Here is a 17337-nt window from a genome sequence, read left to right as displayed (position 1 = left end):
CAAAGGCAGGCGCCAAACCGCTGCGCCACCCAGGGATCCCTCATATTTCATTTTAAATCAAAATGCAGGGGGATCCCTGGGTGGCGCAGCGGCTTGGCGCCTGCCTTTGGCCCAGGGCGCGATCCTGGAGATCCGGGATCGAATCCCACGTCGGGCACCCGGTGCATGGAGCCTGCTTCTCCCTCTGCCTATGTCTCTGCCTCTCTCTCTCTCGCTCTCTCTCTGTGACTATCATAAATAAATAAATTTAAAAAAAATAAATAAATCAAAATGCACACTTCGAAATCTTATAAATATGAAAGCACTTTGTTTCTAGGCAGTTAAAAATTACCTTACCTTTTCTCTGCAATCTGAGAAAGCAACAGCATGTGAAAACTTCTGATCATTTGTGCAATTACACTCCTCCCGAGTGGACATATTAGCGCACTGTTTGAATTTACCAGATCTCTGTAAATAGAATATAGGCTGACTTGCTTTTCTTGTGGCGGGATTTCTGCAAACTGAGTAAATGTCGACTAAATATTTGTTTCCTGAATTAATAAAATCCCCAAGATGCTAAGAGGGGGAAAGATGCCATTAATAATGGAGTAAAATTACAGTATTTCTGAATTCTGTCTCCTTGCCTGGCCATTTGAATTCAAGTGTCAGCTGCTTGCCAGGTTGACTATCAACATGTGTGGGACCTACTGAGCCTGTGTCTTTCTGAAGGCAGCACACCAGAGCCCTCAGATTCCCTGTCCTGGGCGCCTCCCATCACAGGCATGAAAACGGAGACCTCGACATGATGCGACAGGGCTGTGGGCTCTCTGGAACCCTCTCCAAGTCTACTGTTTCTCACTTGCCTTTCTTTGTGGCGTTCACTAACATCATTTAAAAATCTCCATTATAATTATCCATTTGTCATTCATTTCTTACTTGATCACTGTTAGAGATTGGCTTTTGATTTTGATAATCAATTCTATTTTTTAAAAAATGTCATTCCCCCTTTACTTCTTTTTAGGATTACCATCCCCCCAGGTTCTTTTTTCTTCTTCTTCTTCTCTTTCCTGAGACAAAACTCACCACTTTAACCATTTTCAAGTGTGGTTGAGTTTCACTACATGTGCCATGTTGTCTGCTAATTCCAGAACATTCTCATCACCCCAAATGGAAACCCTGTATCCACGAATAGTTACTCCATCCTGGGGCTCCTGCTTGGCTTGGTGGAGCAGGTGACTCTTGATCTCGGGACTGTGAGTTCACATCCCATGTTGGGTGTAGAGATTGCTTGAAAATAAAATCTTTAAAAAATAGTTCTCTTCATTTCCCTCTTCCCCTTCTCCCAACCCATGTATGCATTCTATTTTCCATTTGTATGAATTTTCCTATTCCCGACACCTTATATAAGTGGAAATATACAATATTTGACCTTTTGTGTCTGTTTTCTTTTGCTCACATGTTGTTTTGTTTTTATTCATGAGAGACACACACAGAGAGAAACAGAGACACAGGCAGAGGGAGAAGCATGCTCTATGCAGGGAGCCTGATGCGGGACTCAATCACAGGACCCCGGGGTCACACCCTGAGCTGAAGGCAGATGCTCACCCTTAGCCACCCAGGTGTCCTTCAAATGTTATTTTTGAGGGTTATCCATGTGGTAACATGCAGCAGTACTTCATTCTTTTTTACGACCAAGTAATATTCTATTGTGCAGATATTGCCTATTTTGTTTATCTATTCATTGCTTAATGGATGATTGGTTGTTTCCTCTTATTGGCTGTTATGAAAAACACTGTTATAAATTTTGTTTGAACATACATTTTCAATTTTTTAGATATATATCTAAGAATAAAATTGCTGGGTTGTACAGTCATTCTATATGTTTAACTTTCTGAAGAACTTCCAAAATGTTTGCCACAACAGCTGCACTATTTTATACTCCTGACAGCAATGGATGAGGGTTCTAATGTCTCCATATCCTCACCAATATTTGTCATTTTCCATTAAAATCAATGAGATTTTTATTTACATTTACATAATGACTAATGGTATTGAGCATTTTTCATGGGCTTGTTGGCCATCTGTGTATCTTTGGAGAACTATTTAGAAACGTCATCTATTTCTAACTGGGTAGTTTGTCTCTTTGGTGTGGAGTTGTAAGAGATCTTGAGATAGTCTGGATATTAGAGTCTTATCAGATATATGATTTGCAGATATTTTCTCCCATTCAGTGATGTCTCCTCACTTTCTTGACAGTGTCCTTTCATATACATACACAAGTTTTTAGTTTTGCTGAAGTTCAATTTATTTATTTCTCTGTCACTGCTTGTGCTTTAGGGTCATATTTAACAAATCATCACCTTAATCAAAGAGACAAAGATATACACTTATACTTCCTTATAAGAATTTTATATTTTAGTTCTTACATTTAGGTTTTCGATCAATTTTCAGTTAATTTTTGTGTATAGTGCAAGACAGGTGTCCAACTTCATAGTATTAAATATAGATATCCAGTTGTCCTGGCACCATTTGTTGAAAAAACCTATTCTCTCTCCTTAGAGTGGCCTTGCCACATATGTCAAAACTCAGCTGTATGGGCTCTTTATTTTATTCCATTGATAAATATGTCCATCCTTATGCCATTATCACACTCTTTTGATTAGTATGTGTTTTTTTATGATTTTATTTATTTGAAAGTGATAGAGCACAGGCAGGGGGAGGGGCAGAGGGAAAGGAAGAAGCAGACTCCTCACTGAGCAGGGAGCTCGACATGAACTCGATTCCAGGACCTTGAGATCATGACCTGAGCCAAAGGCAGACACTTAACTGACTGAACCACCAAGATGCCCGATTACTACGGTTTCATAGTAAATTATTATGTTATATATAACTTATAATATCATGTCACCTGTAAATAGAGATGACTTTACTACTTCCTTTCCAATCTGGATGTTTTTTTCATTTCTTTTCTTTGCCTAGTTGCCCTGGTCCAATACTGAATAAAAGGGGCATGAGCTTTGTCTTGTTCTTGATTTTATGGGAAAAGCTGTTCATCTTTCACCACTAAGTATGATGATAGCAGTGGGTAATTCATAGATGTCCTTTATCAGATTGAGGAAGTTTCCCTTTATTACTAGTTTGTTGAGTGCTTTTCTCATAAAATGTTGGATTTTGTCAAAAGCCTTTGCTGCGTCAATTGAGATGATCACGTGTATGTGCTATTAATGTGGTGCATAACAGTGATGGGTTTCTTATGTTAGGCCACTTCTGTGTGCCTGGGACAAATCTCCACTTGGTCATGGCATATGATCCTTTTCTGATGCCGTTGAATTTCATTTGCTAGTATTGTTGTGGGGTTTTTTTTGTCTCTATATTCATAAGGCATATTGGTTTGCAATTTTCTTGCAATTTTTTCTTGCAAGCCTTTATCTGGCTTTAGTATCAGGGTAATGCTGGCCTCTTAGAATCAGTTAGGAGGTGCTCTCTTCTAGTTCTTTAGGAAAAGTTTGAGAACTATTGGTGTTAAATTTTCTTTAGTGATGCCTGGGTGGCTCAGTGGTTGAGTATCTGGGCATGATACTCAACCAGGGCATGATCCCAGGGTCCTGGAATCGAGTCTCACATAAGGCTCCTCACAGGGAGCCTGCTTCTCCCTCTGCCTGTGTCTCTGGCTCTCTCTCTCTCTCTCTTTCTCTCTCTCTCTCTGTGTGTCTCTCATGAATAAATAAATAAAATCTTAAAATTTTTTTTTCTTTAAATGTTTGGTGGAATTCACCAATGTAGCCATCTGATCTTTGTTGGGAGGTTTTTGATTACTAACTGACTCAATCTCTCTACTTGTTTTAGGATTACTGAGACTTTCTATTTCATTTTCAGTCACTTTAGGTAATTTATGTTTTTCCATGAACGTTTCCATCTCACCTAAGTATCCAATTTGTTGACACAGAATTGTTCATAATTCCCATATATCATATATACAGTAAAATAAACAGCAATATCCCATGTCCATTTCTGATTGTAGTTGTCTTTTCTTTTTCTTCTTGTCTATCTAAAGGTTTGTAAATTTTGTTGATATTTTCAAAGAACCAACTTTTGGTTTTATTATTCTTGTTACTGTTCTTCAATTCTCTTCTTTAGGGACACCTGGGTGGCGTTTATTTTTTATTATCATCTTTATTCATCTCCACTCTAATCTTTATTATTTCCTTCCATCTGCTTACTCCAGGTAATACTGTATTATATTAGTTACCTTTTTTAATCTATAGGAGGACAAATCTCTCATTCATTTTCTGTTCTTCAAATTATTTATTAATACCCATTTTCTTTTTCAGTAAACTTTATTGTTTTTAAAGATTTTATGTATTTATTCATGAGAGACACCGAGAGGCAGAGACACAGGCAGAGGGAGAAGCAGGCTCCCTGCGGGGAGCCCAATGTGGGACTTGATCTCAGGACCCCAGGATCACGCCCTGAACCCAAGGCACATGCTCCACCTTGAGCCACCCAGGTGCCCCTTAGAATGAACTTTAGAATAAGCCCATTGTGTTCCTTCAAACATATCCTGTTGGGGTTTTGATTGTAATTGCACTAATTTTATAGATTAATCTGGAGAGAGCTGAGCTTTATTATGGTGAAGCATCCCATCAGAAACATGAGACTTCTCTCAATTTAAGGTGTTTTTCATATGCCTTAGCTAAAAAATATAATTTTTTCCATACCTGTCTTGCACATATTTTTAGATTAAATTCTACATCTATCATTATATGCAAATGAAGAATGGGTTGTTTTCCATTTTTACTTCTAATTAGTTATTGCAGATATAAAGGAACACTACTGATTTTTCTTTGTGATCTTATATCCATTGGGCTGCATTACTGATAATTATTTTGAGTTTTAGTAGTTCGTCAGTTGTTTCTTCCATATTTTCAAGTGAGTAATTACATGTGGGAATGATGAGTTTTGTCTCTTTCTAATATTTATACTTTATTTACTTTTGTCCCGTTGGCTCAGTTTGACTTTACAGAACAAAGTAAAATAGAAGTATTAAAGCCTGAATGCTTCTAATATTTGATTTTATATGTTTGCTAAATATTTCTCACAGATTTTATTTATTAGATTTGGTAGTATCACTTCTATTTCTCTTTTACAGAAGCTAATTCAGAGATGAATGTTAAATGGTATCAAACATGTTTTAAGTCTTCTGTTGAGATTATTTTTCCTAATTATTTTAGCACGTTTCATATGCTCCAACTTTCTCACATTGGAGAAAGTCCTGAAATACCACAGCGTTAGTATATCCATGCATTTGACTTGCTGGTAGTTTAGTTAGGATTTTTTTCACAAGTCAGACTAGACAGAGGTCAACTTAAGGGGTAAATTGAAGACATATGTGTGTATGAATATACTTTTCTTTTTTGCTTTTTTTTCTTTTTAAATTTGAATTTTAATGATTTAAAGTTATAGAATATGGACTGTGGTAAGCCTTTTTGGAATTCATTAAGACTTTATTACAAAATAAGTAGTCACTTTGTATGGCTGTTCCATGTGGACTGAAAGGAATGTGTATTCTCTGTTGTATACGACCCCACTCACTGTGCTCCAGGCTTCCTGGCTTTCCCAAGTCATGGAGCGCTGTCTCATGACTGCCCTGGTGAGAGTACCTCCTTGCCTAGGATGCTCTTTTTCTCTCCTCTACACCCTTCTACACTCTGACTTTCTCCTTCTTTTTTGGTTCACCCCTGTTTATCTTCAGTGTGACTCCCTTGGACTAGGTTATATAACCCTGATCAACAGTCATAGTGTGTGTTTTGTGTCTGTATCTACTACTTGTCTATCTTAAACTTAAGAGCAAGTAAGGATTAACTGGGAGTTTTTTTAATGCAAATTTCAGGACTGCACTATAGTTTGTGATTCAGAAGCTGTGAGGTACAATTGAGAAGGCTGCATTGTAGAAATATTCCTGATAATTCTGCTTCGGGTTATGTACAGTCATACTGTTCAGAAATAGTTTCTAATTTGTACAACTTTTTGTTTAGTTCCCATCCTCCTCCATTACAGAGAAGGTCCATGAAGTTATCATGTTTGTCATGTTTGCTGTTGTATCCTCAGAGAAAGTCTATTTGTACAGTGCCTGATAACACCGGAAAGGCTGAAGAATCCTGAAAACACAAACAAACTAAGGATTTCCATGAATAGATAGTAAAATGATATTTCAGTAGTGGATACAACAGGGTTTATATTTGGAAAAGGCTGGAACTAAAGAAGAACTCAATATTATAGCTGGTCACTGCCCAGAGCAGAGCTTCTTACCCCAAAATGCAAGATTCAACAAGAAGTCAACCTCTTCATGTGGTAAGTGTATGATACTATACGTATAAATGTCTGCTATTAGTTTGTTCAGCGGTCTTAAAGCACTCCTATGTCTGGCACTGTTTTAGATACTAAAGATGCAGCAGAGAAGAAAATAGTTTTCAAAACAACAACAACCTCGACTTAATGTAGCTTACCTTTTTTACAAGACACAATACAATGGAATATTACTCAGCCATTAGAAACGACAAATACCCACCATTTGCTTCGACGTGGATGGAACTGGAGGGTATTATGCTGAGTGAAATAAGTCAGCCAGAGAAGCACAAACATTATATGGTCCCATTCATTTGGGGAATATAAAAAATAGTGAACGGGAATAAAGGGAAAAGGAGAAAAAATGAGTGGGAAATATCAGAAAGGGAGACAGAACACGAGAGATTCCTAATTCTGGGAAACGAACTAGGGGTGTTGGAAGAGGAGGTGGGCGGGGGGTGGGGGTGACTGGGTGACGGGCACTGAGGTGGGCACTTGACGGGATGAGCACTGGGTGTTATTCTATATGTTGGCAAATTGAACACCAATAAAATATAAATGTACAAAAAAGACACAATAAATAAAACAAATGAGTAAAATCTGTAAATCATAATCAGTGCAATGAAGAATACTAAGGGATAGAAGGGGGACAGGGAGTGGATAACACGGGGGGTGAGGCTTCTGATTCTAAATAGAGTGGTCAAAACAGACCTCACAGTGATGGCGATATTTAAGCAAAGACCCGAAGACAATGACAGAGTGCTCCAGGTGCCATTTGGCAGAAGAGCATTCCAGACAGAATTTCTTCAGTTGCCAAAGCCTTGAGCTGGAGATGTGTCTGGCATATTTGAAGAACTACATGGAGGCCAGTGTGGCTGGAGCAGATTAACCCAGGGGAAATCAGGTCAGAGGGAATGCCAAGGCCAAATCATTGAGGACCTAGTAGACCATTGCAAGAATTTGGCTTTTGCTCTGAATTCCATGAGATGACAAGGGAGAGTTTTGAACACAAAGAAACAAGCGTTTTATGTCTTTTTTTCCACAGGCAGGTAGGTGTTTTCTTCTGGAGAGAGATTCCACAGGCATCTGTGAGGTTTCCTCAAGAAGCTACCCCATCATGTACTCTATCTGTGAACCTGATGGTTTCTCTGTTCTTTCTACCTTGTTCACTCCACCCTCCAGAGAGGCAGAGTGCTGCTGGTCTTGGTTGTTTCCTAAACTTTGGCAGGAGTTTAAATGTGCTGTGTTGGATCAGATAGTCTTCTTTTCTTTAGGACACCATTCGTTTCACTGGACTGGAGATGTGAGTTGGGTCTTGGGACTCCATTCATTTGAGAAGAGATGCTCTCACCCCACTTATTCCCTTTGAAATCCAAAGGGGAATCAGGGAGACATCAGGAGAAAGTGGTCCATTTAGAGTTCTTCACTCCGAAACCATATGCAGAGGTAGCGGTAAGAGGAGAGGGGGCTAATGGGGTGCCTGGGTGGCTCAGTCAGTTAGGCATCTGACTTTGACTCAGGTCATGATCTCAGGGTACTGGGATAGAGCCCCGTGCTGGGCTCCCTGCTCAGTGGGAAGCCTGCTTCTCCCTCTCCCCCCACTTGTGTTCAATCTCTCTCAAATAAATAAATAAAATCTTAAAGAAAAGAGGAGGGGTCTAAAGGAGGAAGAGGAGGAACAGGGGAGTAGGAGTAGTAATATGTCCACATAACCTGACATATCAGGGCAGATGCAAAATTGTTCTGAATGAACCTTCTCATTGAATCCCTGCAGCTAGGTCCATCTGTAATTTCACTGACTGACTTTTGAATTCAAATAAGTACTCCTTTATATGCTCAAAAATGATTTACCTTTGACTTAGGAAATAGATTTCTTGGTATAGGTTTGCTAGGATCCACATGGTAAAAATTATCTGTGAGTGGAATAGCAATTCCCATATTAGATGGAGGCCTGTAATTTACCTGTAAGTGATGAAGCAAAGAAAACATGTAATTCACAATTATTTACTAAGTCTTCAACTTAAAAATATTTATTTTCCACAAAAGGACTCAAGGCAAATATTTCATTTTTAGTTCCAGGCATAAATTTCTCTTCTCCCTGCAGTCCCTACACCTCATTTTTCTGGGATTCCAACAACCTTAGCCCAAGGCAACATAATTGCTCGGAACTTGTAAATACAGGTGAAAAAAATTTTTAGTATGCAAAATAGCTACCATAATGTAAATGCAAGAAAGTTTCAACAGCTTAGAAAAGGTCTTAGTGATGTATTTAACAAATAAATCTTCAAGTTTGGTTGGTTGCTTTTTTCTTTTTCTTTTTTTATTAATTTTTTATTGGTGTTCAATTTGCCAACATATAGAATAACACCAAGTGCTCATCCCATCAAGTACCCCCTCAGTGCCAGTCACCCAGTCACCCCCCCCCGCCCACCTCCCTTTCTACAACCCCTTGTTCATTTCCCAGAGTTAGGAGTCTCTCATATTCTGTCTCCCTTTCTGATTTTTCCCACTCATTTTTTCTCCTCTTCCCTTTATTCCCATTCACTATTTTTTATATTCCCCAAATGAATGAGACCATATAATGTTTGTCCTTCTCTGATTGACTTATTTCACTCAGCATAATACCCTCCAGGTCCATCCACGTTGAAGCAAATGGTGGGTATTTGTCGTTTCTAAAGGCTGAGGAATATTTCATTGTATACATATACAACATCTTCTTTATCTTTCGATGGACACCGAGGCTCCTTCTACAGTTTGGCTATTGTGGACATTGCTGCTAGAAACATCGGGGTGCAGGTGTCCCGGTGTTTCACTGCATCTGTATCTTTGGGGTAAATCCCCAGCAGTACAAATGCTGGGTCGTAGGACAGATCTATTTTTAACTCTTTGAGGAACCTCCACACAGTTTTCCAGAGTGGCTGTACCAGTTCACATTCCCACCAGGAATGCAGGAGGGTTCCCCTTTCTCCGCATCCTCTCCAACAGTTGTGATTTCCTGCCTTGTTAAGTTTCCCCATTCTCACTGGTGTGAGGTGGTATCTCATTGTGGTTTTGATTTGTATTTCCCTGATGGCAAGTGATGCAGAGCATTTTCTCATGTGCATGTTGGCCATGTCTATGTCTTCCTCTGTGAGATTTCTCTTCATGTCTTTTGCCCATTTCATGATTGGATTGTTTGTTTCTATGGTGTTGAGTTTAATAAGTTCTTTATGGATCTTGGAAACTTGCCCTTTATCTGATACGTCATTTTCAAATATCTTCTCCCATTCTGTAGGTTGTCTTTTAGTTTTGTCGACTGCTTCTTTTGCTGTGCAAAAGCTTCTTATCTTGATGAAGTCCCAATAGTTCATTTTTGCTTTTGTTTCTCTTGCCTTCATGAATGTATCTTGCAAGAAGTTGCTGTGGCCAAATTGAAAAAGGGTGTTTCCAGTGTTCTCCTCCAGGAGTTTCATGGAATCTTGTCTCACATTTAGATCCTTCATCCATTTGAGTTTATCTTTGTGTATGGTGTAAGAGAATGGTCCAGTTTCATTCTTCTGCATGTGGACGTCCAATTCTCCCAGCACCATTTATTCAAGAGACTGTCTTTTTTTCCGGTGGATTGTCTTTCCTGTTGGGTTGAATATTAATTGACCACAGAGTTGAGGGGCCATTTCTAGGTTCTCTATTCTGTTCCATTGATCTATGTGTCTGTTTTTGTGCCAGTACCACACTGTCTTGATGACCACAGCTTTGTAGTACAACCTGAAATCTGGCATTGTGATGCCCCAGCTAGGGTTTTCTTTTATAAAATTCACCTGGCTATTTGGGGTCTTTTCTGATTCCACACAAATCTTAAGATGATTTGTTCCAACTCTCTGAAGAAAGTCCATGGTATTTTGATAGGGATCGCATTAAACATGTAAATTGCCTTGGGTAACATTGACATTTTCACTATATTAATTCTTCCAGTCCATGAGCATGGAATATTTTTCCATCTCCTTGTGTCTTCCTCAATTGCTTTCAGAAGTGTTCTGTAGTTTTTAGGGTATAGATCCTTTACCTCTTTGGCTAGGTTTATTCCTAGGTATCTTATGCTTTTGGGTGCAATTCTAAATGGGATTGATTCCTTCATTTCTCTTTCTTCAGTCTCATTGTTAGTGTATAGAAATGCCTCTGACTTCTGGGCATTCATTGATTTTGTATCCTGCCACACTGTCAAATTGCTGTATGAGTTCTAGCAATCTTGGGGTGGAGGCTTTTGAGTTTTCTAGCTAGAGTATCATGTCATCCGCAAAGAGGGAGAGTTTGACTTCTTCTTTGCCAATTTGAATGCCTTTAATGTCTTTTTGTTGTCTGATTGCTGAGGCTAGGACTTCCAGTACTATGTTGAATAGCAGTGGTGAGAGTGGACATCCCTGTCTTGTTCCTCATCTTAGGGGAAAGGCTCTCAGTGCTTCCCCATTGAGGGTGATATTTGCTGTGGGCTTTTCGTAGTGGCTTTTAAGAAGTGGTTTTTTTTAATTTTATTTATTTATTTATGCTAGGCACACAGTGAGAGAGAGAGAGGCAGAGACACAGGCAGAGGGAGAAGCAGGCTCCATGCACCGGGAGCCCGACGTAGGATTCGATCCCGGGTCTCCAGGATCGCGCCCTGGGCCAAAGGCAGGCGCCAAACCACTGCGCCACCCAGGGATCCCTAAGAAGTGGTTTTTAAGGGCAGCCCCAGTGGCGCGGCAGTTTGGCACCGCCTGCAGTCTGGGGTGTGATCCTGGAGACCTGGGATCGAGTCCCACGTCGGGCTTCCCGTAGGGGGCGTGCTTCTCCCTCGGCCTGTGTCTCTGCCTCTCTCTCTGTGTGTCTCTATGAATAAATAAGCAAAATCTTTAAAAAAAAAGAAAAGAAAAGAAAAGAAAAGAGAAGAGAAGAGAAAAAAGAAAAGAAAAGAAAAGAAAAGAAAAGAAAAGAAAAGAAAAGAAAAGAAAAGAAAAGAAAAGAAAAGAAAAGAAGTGGTTTTTAAGATGCTGAGGAATGTTCCCTCATTCCCTATGCTCTGAAGAGTTTTGACCAGGAATGGATGCTGTATTTTGTCAAACGCTTTCTCTGCATCTAATGAGAGGATCATATGGTTCTTGGTTTTTCTCTTGCTGATATGATGAATCACGTTGATTGTTTTACGAGTGTTGAACCAGCCTTGCATCCTGGGAATAAATCCCACTTGGTCATGGTGAATAATCTTCTTAATGTATTGCTGGATCCTATTGGCTAGTATCTTGTTGAGAATTTTTGCACCCATGTTCATCAGGGATATTGGTCTATAATTCTCCTTTTTGGTGAGGTCTTTGTTTGGTTTTGGAATTAAGGTGATGCTTCCCTCATAGAACGAGTTTGGAAGTACTCCATCTCTTTCTATCTTTCCAAACAGCTTTAGTAGAATAGGTATGGTTTCTTCTTTAAACGTTTGATAGAATTCCCCAGGGAAGCCATCTGGCCCTGGACTTTTGTGTCTTGGGAGGTTCTTGATGACTGCTTCAATTTCCTCCTTGGTTATTGGCCTGTTCAGGTTTTCTATTTCTTCCTGTTCCAGTTTTGGTAGTTTGTGGTTTTCCAGAAATGCGTCCATTTCTTCTAGATTGCCTAATTTATTGGTGTATAGCTGCTCATAATATGTTTTTAAAATTGTTTGTATTTCCTTGGTGTTGGTAGTGATCTCTCCTTTCTCATTCATGATTTCATTAATTTGAGTCTTTTCTCTCTTCTTTTTAATAAGGCTGGCTAATGGTTTATCTATATTATTAATTCTCTCAAAGAACCAACTCCTGGTTTTGTTGATCTGTTCTACAGTTCTTCTGGTCTCTATTTCATTGAGTTCTGCTCGAATCTTTATTAACTCTTTTTTCTCCTTGGTGTCTGTTTTATTTGCTGTTCTTTCTCCAGTTCCTTTAGGTGCAAGGTTAGCTTGCGTATTTGGGGTTTTTGCCATTTTTTTGAGGGATGCTGGTATTGCGATGTATTCCCCTCTAGGACCACTATTGTTGTATCCTAAAGATTTTTAATGGTTGCATCTTCATTCTCATTAGTTTCTATAATCTTTTTACTTCTCTAATTTCCTGGTTGACCCTTTGATCTTTTAGCAGCATGGTCCTTAACCTCCACGTGTTTGAAATCCTTCCAAATTGTTCTTGTGATTTAGTTCTAATTTCAAAGAATTATGGTCTGAAAATATGCAGGGGACAATCCCAATCTTTTGGTATCCTTTAAGACCTGATTTGTGACCCAGTATGTGCTCTATTCAAGAGAAAGTTCCATGTAGACTTGAGAAGAACGTGTATTCAGTTGAGTTTGGATGTAAAGTTCTGTAGATATCTGTGAAATCTGTCTGGTCCAGTGTATCATTTAAAGCTCTTGTTTCTTTGGAGATGTTGTGCTTAGAAGACCTGTCGATGGTAGAAAGCACTACATTCAAGTCGCCACGTATAAGTGCATTATTATCTAAGTATGTCTTAACGTCGGTTATTAATTGATTGAAATACTTGGCAGCTCCCACATTCGGGGCATATATATTGATGATTGTTAAGTCCTCTTGTTGTATAGATCCTTTAAGTATGATATATACTGTCCGTCTTCATCTCTCACTACAGTCTTCGGGATAAACTTTAGTTTATCTGATAAAAGGATGGCTACCCCTGCTTTCTTTTGAGGACTATTTGAATGGTACATGGTTCTCCAACCTTTTATTTTCAGGCTAGATGTGTCCTTATGTCTAAAACGAGTCTCTTGTACACAGCAAATAGATGGGTGTTTCTTTTTTATCCAGTCTGAAACTCTGCACCTTTTGATGGGGTCACTAAGCCCATTCATGTTCAGAGTTACTATTGAAAGATATGAATTTAGTGTCATCATGATACTATTCAGTCCCTGTTTTTGTGGATTGTCCCACTGGACTTCCTCTTTCTTTTATGGAGTCCCCCATAATGTTTCTTGGAGAACTGGTTTGGTGGTCACATATTCTTTCAGTTTCTATCTTGGAAGCTCTTTATCTCTCCTTCTATTCTGAATGAGAGCCTTGCTGGGTAAAGTATTCTTGGTAGCATGTTCTTCTCATTTAGGACTCTCAATATATCCTGCCAGCCCTTCCTGGCCTGCCAGGTCTCTGTGAAGAAGCCTGCTGTTAATCTAATATTTCTCCCCATAAAAGTTAGAGATTTCTTGTCTCTTGCTGCTTTAAGGATCTTCTCTTTATCTTTGGAATTTGCAAGCTTCACTATTATATGTCAAGGTGTTGAGCAGTTTTTATTGATTTTGGGGGGGCGGGGGGGGGGAATCTCTCTATTTCCTGGATCTGAATGCCTGTTTCCCTTCCCAGATTAGGAAAGTTTCAGCTATGATTTGTTCAAATACAGATTTTGGACCTCTGTCCCTTTCGGCACCCTTGGGAACCCCAATTAAACATAGATTTTTCTTTCTGAGGCTGTCACTTATTTCCCTTAATCTATCCTCATGATCTTTTGTCTCTTTTTTCCTCAATTTCTCTCTTTGCCATCAACTTGTCTTCTATGTCACTCACTCGTTCTTGTACCTCATTAACCCTCGTCGTTAGGACCTCTAGTTTGGATTGCATCTCATTTAATTGATTTTTAATTTCTGCCTGGTTAGATCTAAATTCCACAGTCATGAAGTCTCTTGAGTCCTTTATGCTTTTTTCTAGAGCCATCAGTAGCTTTATTATTGTGCTTTAATTGGCTTTCTGACATTGAATTGTAATCCAAATTTTCTAACTCTGTGGGAGAGAGGACTGTTTCTGATTCTTTCTTTTGAGGTGAGGTTTTCCTTCTAGTCATTTTGCTCAGTGCAGAGTGGCCAAAAACAAGTTGTATTGGGAAAAGGAGAAGAGAAAGAAGAAAAGAAAAAAAAAAGAAGAAAAAAAGAGAAGAAATGAAAAAAGGGTGGGGAGCAAACAAAACAAAAAACAAGGGGGAGTATCCTCTGATTCTCTATACTATAAATCCCTCGAGTTCCCTCGGAACTTTCCAGTGTTGCTTGGTGAATAACTTGCTTTTCCCCTGTTGTCTAGCTCGTCTTGTGGGGGAGGGGCCTGCTGTGCTGATACTCAGGTGTGAGCACTTGGGGGAGCTGCTCAGCCCCCTGCCTGGTGCAGGGCTCAGTGAAAGTTGTTTAACCTGTTTATCCCGTGAGGCCACTGTGAAGCTCAGTGAGGGTTGTTTATCCTCTGAGGCCCCATTGCTTTTTTCATTACAGAGAAAATCATAAGTAATTAGTTAGTTGGCAAAGAATAACAATATATGTTTTTTAAAATGTCACAGATTCTGACAGGGCAGAAATTAAAATTGTAGCTACATCAAAATGGAACCAATAGGAGGGAACCGGGACAGGTCAACATAAAGATAAATAATGTACATAACACAAAATCCCCAAGATCATGCCATCATAATAGAGCATAAAATGATTTTTAAAATGGTGAGACTGAGTACCAGGAAAACTCCTTATTTCAGGAAGTATTGGCATTTTAGAAATAAGTAATCATCACGTCTTCAAGATGACAGGGAGGTTGAACAATAAACTGGAGTGTTTTGCGCAACTCAGGAAAGAAATGCTAAGATGGGATGGCCAGCCAATTACATAAAAAGTAATATATCACGGTAACTTTAAAACAATCCATTTAGGGTTCTTACCGGCAAAGTCTTGATCATATTGAAACCCTGACTGTCTTTGTGAATGCCACTAATCCAGTCTTCCAGTGGGATAACTTTACTAGGAATGTGATGCATAGATTTGAGATAACTACAGCTGTTCTTCAACGTTGGCACAATGGTTGTGACAGAGCACTGGGTAGATGCTCCCCAAACAACTAATCCCAATGAGGTTGAACCCTGAAAACATCCAAAGAAAGTAAGGTTATTTAAGGTAACTGTTACAGGCTGAAATGTGTCCTCGCAAAATGTATCTGTGGAAGCTCTAACCCCAGGATATCAGAAGGCAGCTATACTCAGAAGTAGGGCCTTTCAAGAGGGGATGAAGTTAAGCTGACACCATCAGGGTGAGCCCTAATTCCATACGATGGCCGTCCTTAGAACAAGAGGGAATTTGAACCCAGGCTCACGCGGTGCAAGGACTGGGTGAAGATTCAGCAAACTCTGATAAAAAAAAAATGTATATATATATATATATATATATATACAAAAATAAATAAAATAAACTTCCCCAACCCTGACTATAATTAAAAATAAAAATTTAAAAAAACCTTGCTGTTCTGGGCAGGTAAAGAAAAAAAAAGATGCAGGGAAAGGAGGGCTGCCTGCAAGCCAGGGGGTGAGCCCTCAGGAGAAACCAACCCTGCAGACGCCTCCACAGCTGTGAGATCATAAACTTCTGTTGTTTGACCCACCTTGTGTGTGGTATTTCGTTATGGCGGCCCAAGTAGACTAACAGGGTGACCAACTAAAGACCATACAGAAAGAAACAGAGGGATACATTCAACCGTAAATATCTGTTTGAGAATAAATCATAACAGAAAATCTTTTCTTTTTCCTCCAGGAAGAAATACATTGCAATCTGACAGGTGTGGGCAAACACGGAAATGAGAAAAACTTAGAGAGAGGCGGGGCAGGACGGCAGAGCACTAGGGCCCTCGCCGCCCCCGGCCCCGCCAACTCACCTGGAGGACTTTCAGACCATCCTGAGCACCTACAAATTCCACCTGAGATGTAAAGAGAGAACAGCCGGAAGCTACAGGCAGAAGGGTTTTTGCTTCTAACTAGGTAGGAAGGCGGAAAAAATAAAATAAAAAAGAATCAAGTGGGAAAGGGGCCCCTGCGAGGAGCCAGGCTAAGGGGGGCGGCGGGAGCCTCAGGACAGCAGAGCCCGCCCCGGAGACTCGGGAACTTTAAAACTCCGCCCCGGATTCCTCCCCAGCGGGAAGGCCCTCGGCAGGCAACTCGGGCAGACCCGCAGCGGGGCAGAGGAGCCTCCAGTCTCCCGGGGTCACTAACGCAGGAAGCGCCCCCACACCTCGGCCGACCTCGGTAAGGGGCCGGAGCGCGCGTCCAGCGGGGCCCCGGGGAGAAGCCAGTCGGTCCCGCAAGGGCTCCGGGCAAGGGGGCTGCGCCCTGCGGCCAAAGGGGGCTGCGACCCGGGAGCGCGATTCCAGCAGCGCAGGCCCGGGAGCCCAGGGCGCCGGGGGACACAGCCCAGGATCCAGGGCTTCCCCGGGGACAGGCGGAGGCTGGGAGGGCACAGGACAGCGAGGACGCTCCTGCCCCCAGGCGCCCCCGGCTGTGCAGGTCCGCGCACCCGCACCACCGCAGGAGCACCTAGGCCAGTGCAGACTGGGAGCTACGGGTGGTTACTGCGGGAGCTGACTACAGGGCTGGGGACCTGGTGGCCTCCAGTGGTATTCTTCCTCCTGGTGTCACCGTGCGCCTGGGAAGGCTGGGGCCACCAGGGAACAGGGGCCTCCAGGGGTCAACAGCTCCCACGGAGCCCAGCACCTGGCAGGGGGCGGGGCAGCTCCCCCAGGTGCACACCCCTGAGAATCAACACAGCAGCCCCTCCCCCAAAAGACCAGCTGGAAGAACCCGGGAAGAGCAAGTTCTCGACCAAGCAGTGCTGGAAAGCTCCAGTACCAAGGGAAACAGTAATATAGAACTAGAGGGTTCCCCTGCTTTTAAATTTTTTTCCTTCTTCCAGTACAACTCATTTTTATATCAGACTAAAAATTTCCAATATTTTTTTCTCTTTTTCCACCTTAACTACAATATTTTACCACATCTTCACTTTTATTTAAGTTTCTTCCTTTTTGACTTTCATATATCTACAATTACAGGTCCTAGATATATTTTCCCCTTCTGGATTCCCTTCAACATACTCAACTTAATTTGGGGAGATATGCAAGATATGGGTTGTTGTTTTGTGGGGGGTTTTTTCTTTGCCTCATTTTGTTCTACAATGGCAGAATACCTTCTAAAACATGAACAGTATACACCCAGAACCAAGTAAAAAACCGTGCTGGTTCAT

At 40.8% G+C, this 17337-nt stretch overlaps 1 protein-coding gene across 1 annotated transcript in view; it reads right to left on the bottom strand.

The window, feature by feature from the left end:
• The window catches only part of CATSPERB (cation channel sperm associated auxiliary subunit beta), a 139062-nt gene that overhangs the window by 8862 nt on the left and 112863 nt on the right, over positions 1–17337 (bottom strand). The window contains exons 20-22 of the mRNA XM_055333696.1: positions 14997–15194; positions 8176–8286; positions 337–447 (exon numbers count right to left, since the gene is read on the bottom strand). Of these exons, the coding sequence (XP_055189671.1) occupies positions 337–447; positions 8176–8286; positions 14997–15194 (420 nt within the window). The remainder of the gene's footprint in view (positions 1–336; positions 448–8175; positions 8287–14996; positions 15195–17337) is intronic.

The sequence above is a fragment of the Nyctereutes procyonoides genome, unplaced genomic scaffold (assembly GCF_905146905.1).
Source record: "Nyctereutes procyonoides isolate TBG_1078 unplaced genomic scaffold, NYPRO_anot_genome, whole genome shotgun sequence".
Classification (NCBI taxonomy): domain Eukaryota; kingdom Metazoa; phylum Chordata; class Mammalia; order Carnivora; family Canidae; genus Nyctereutes; species Nyctereutes procyonoides.
The sequence above is the reverse complement of the archived record's forward strand: the minus strand, read 5'-3'. Positions and strand labels throughout refer to the sequence as shown.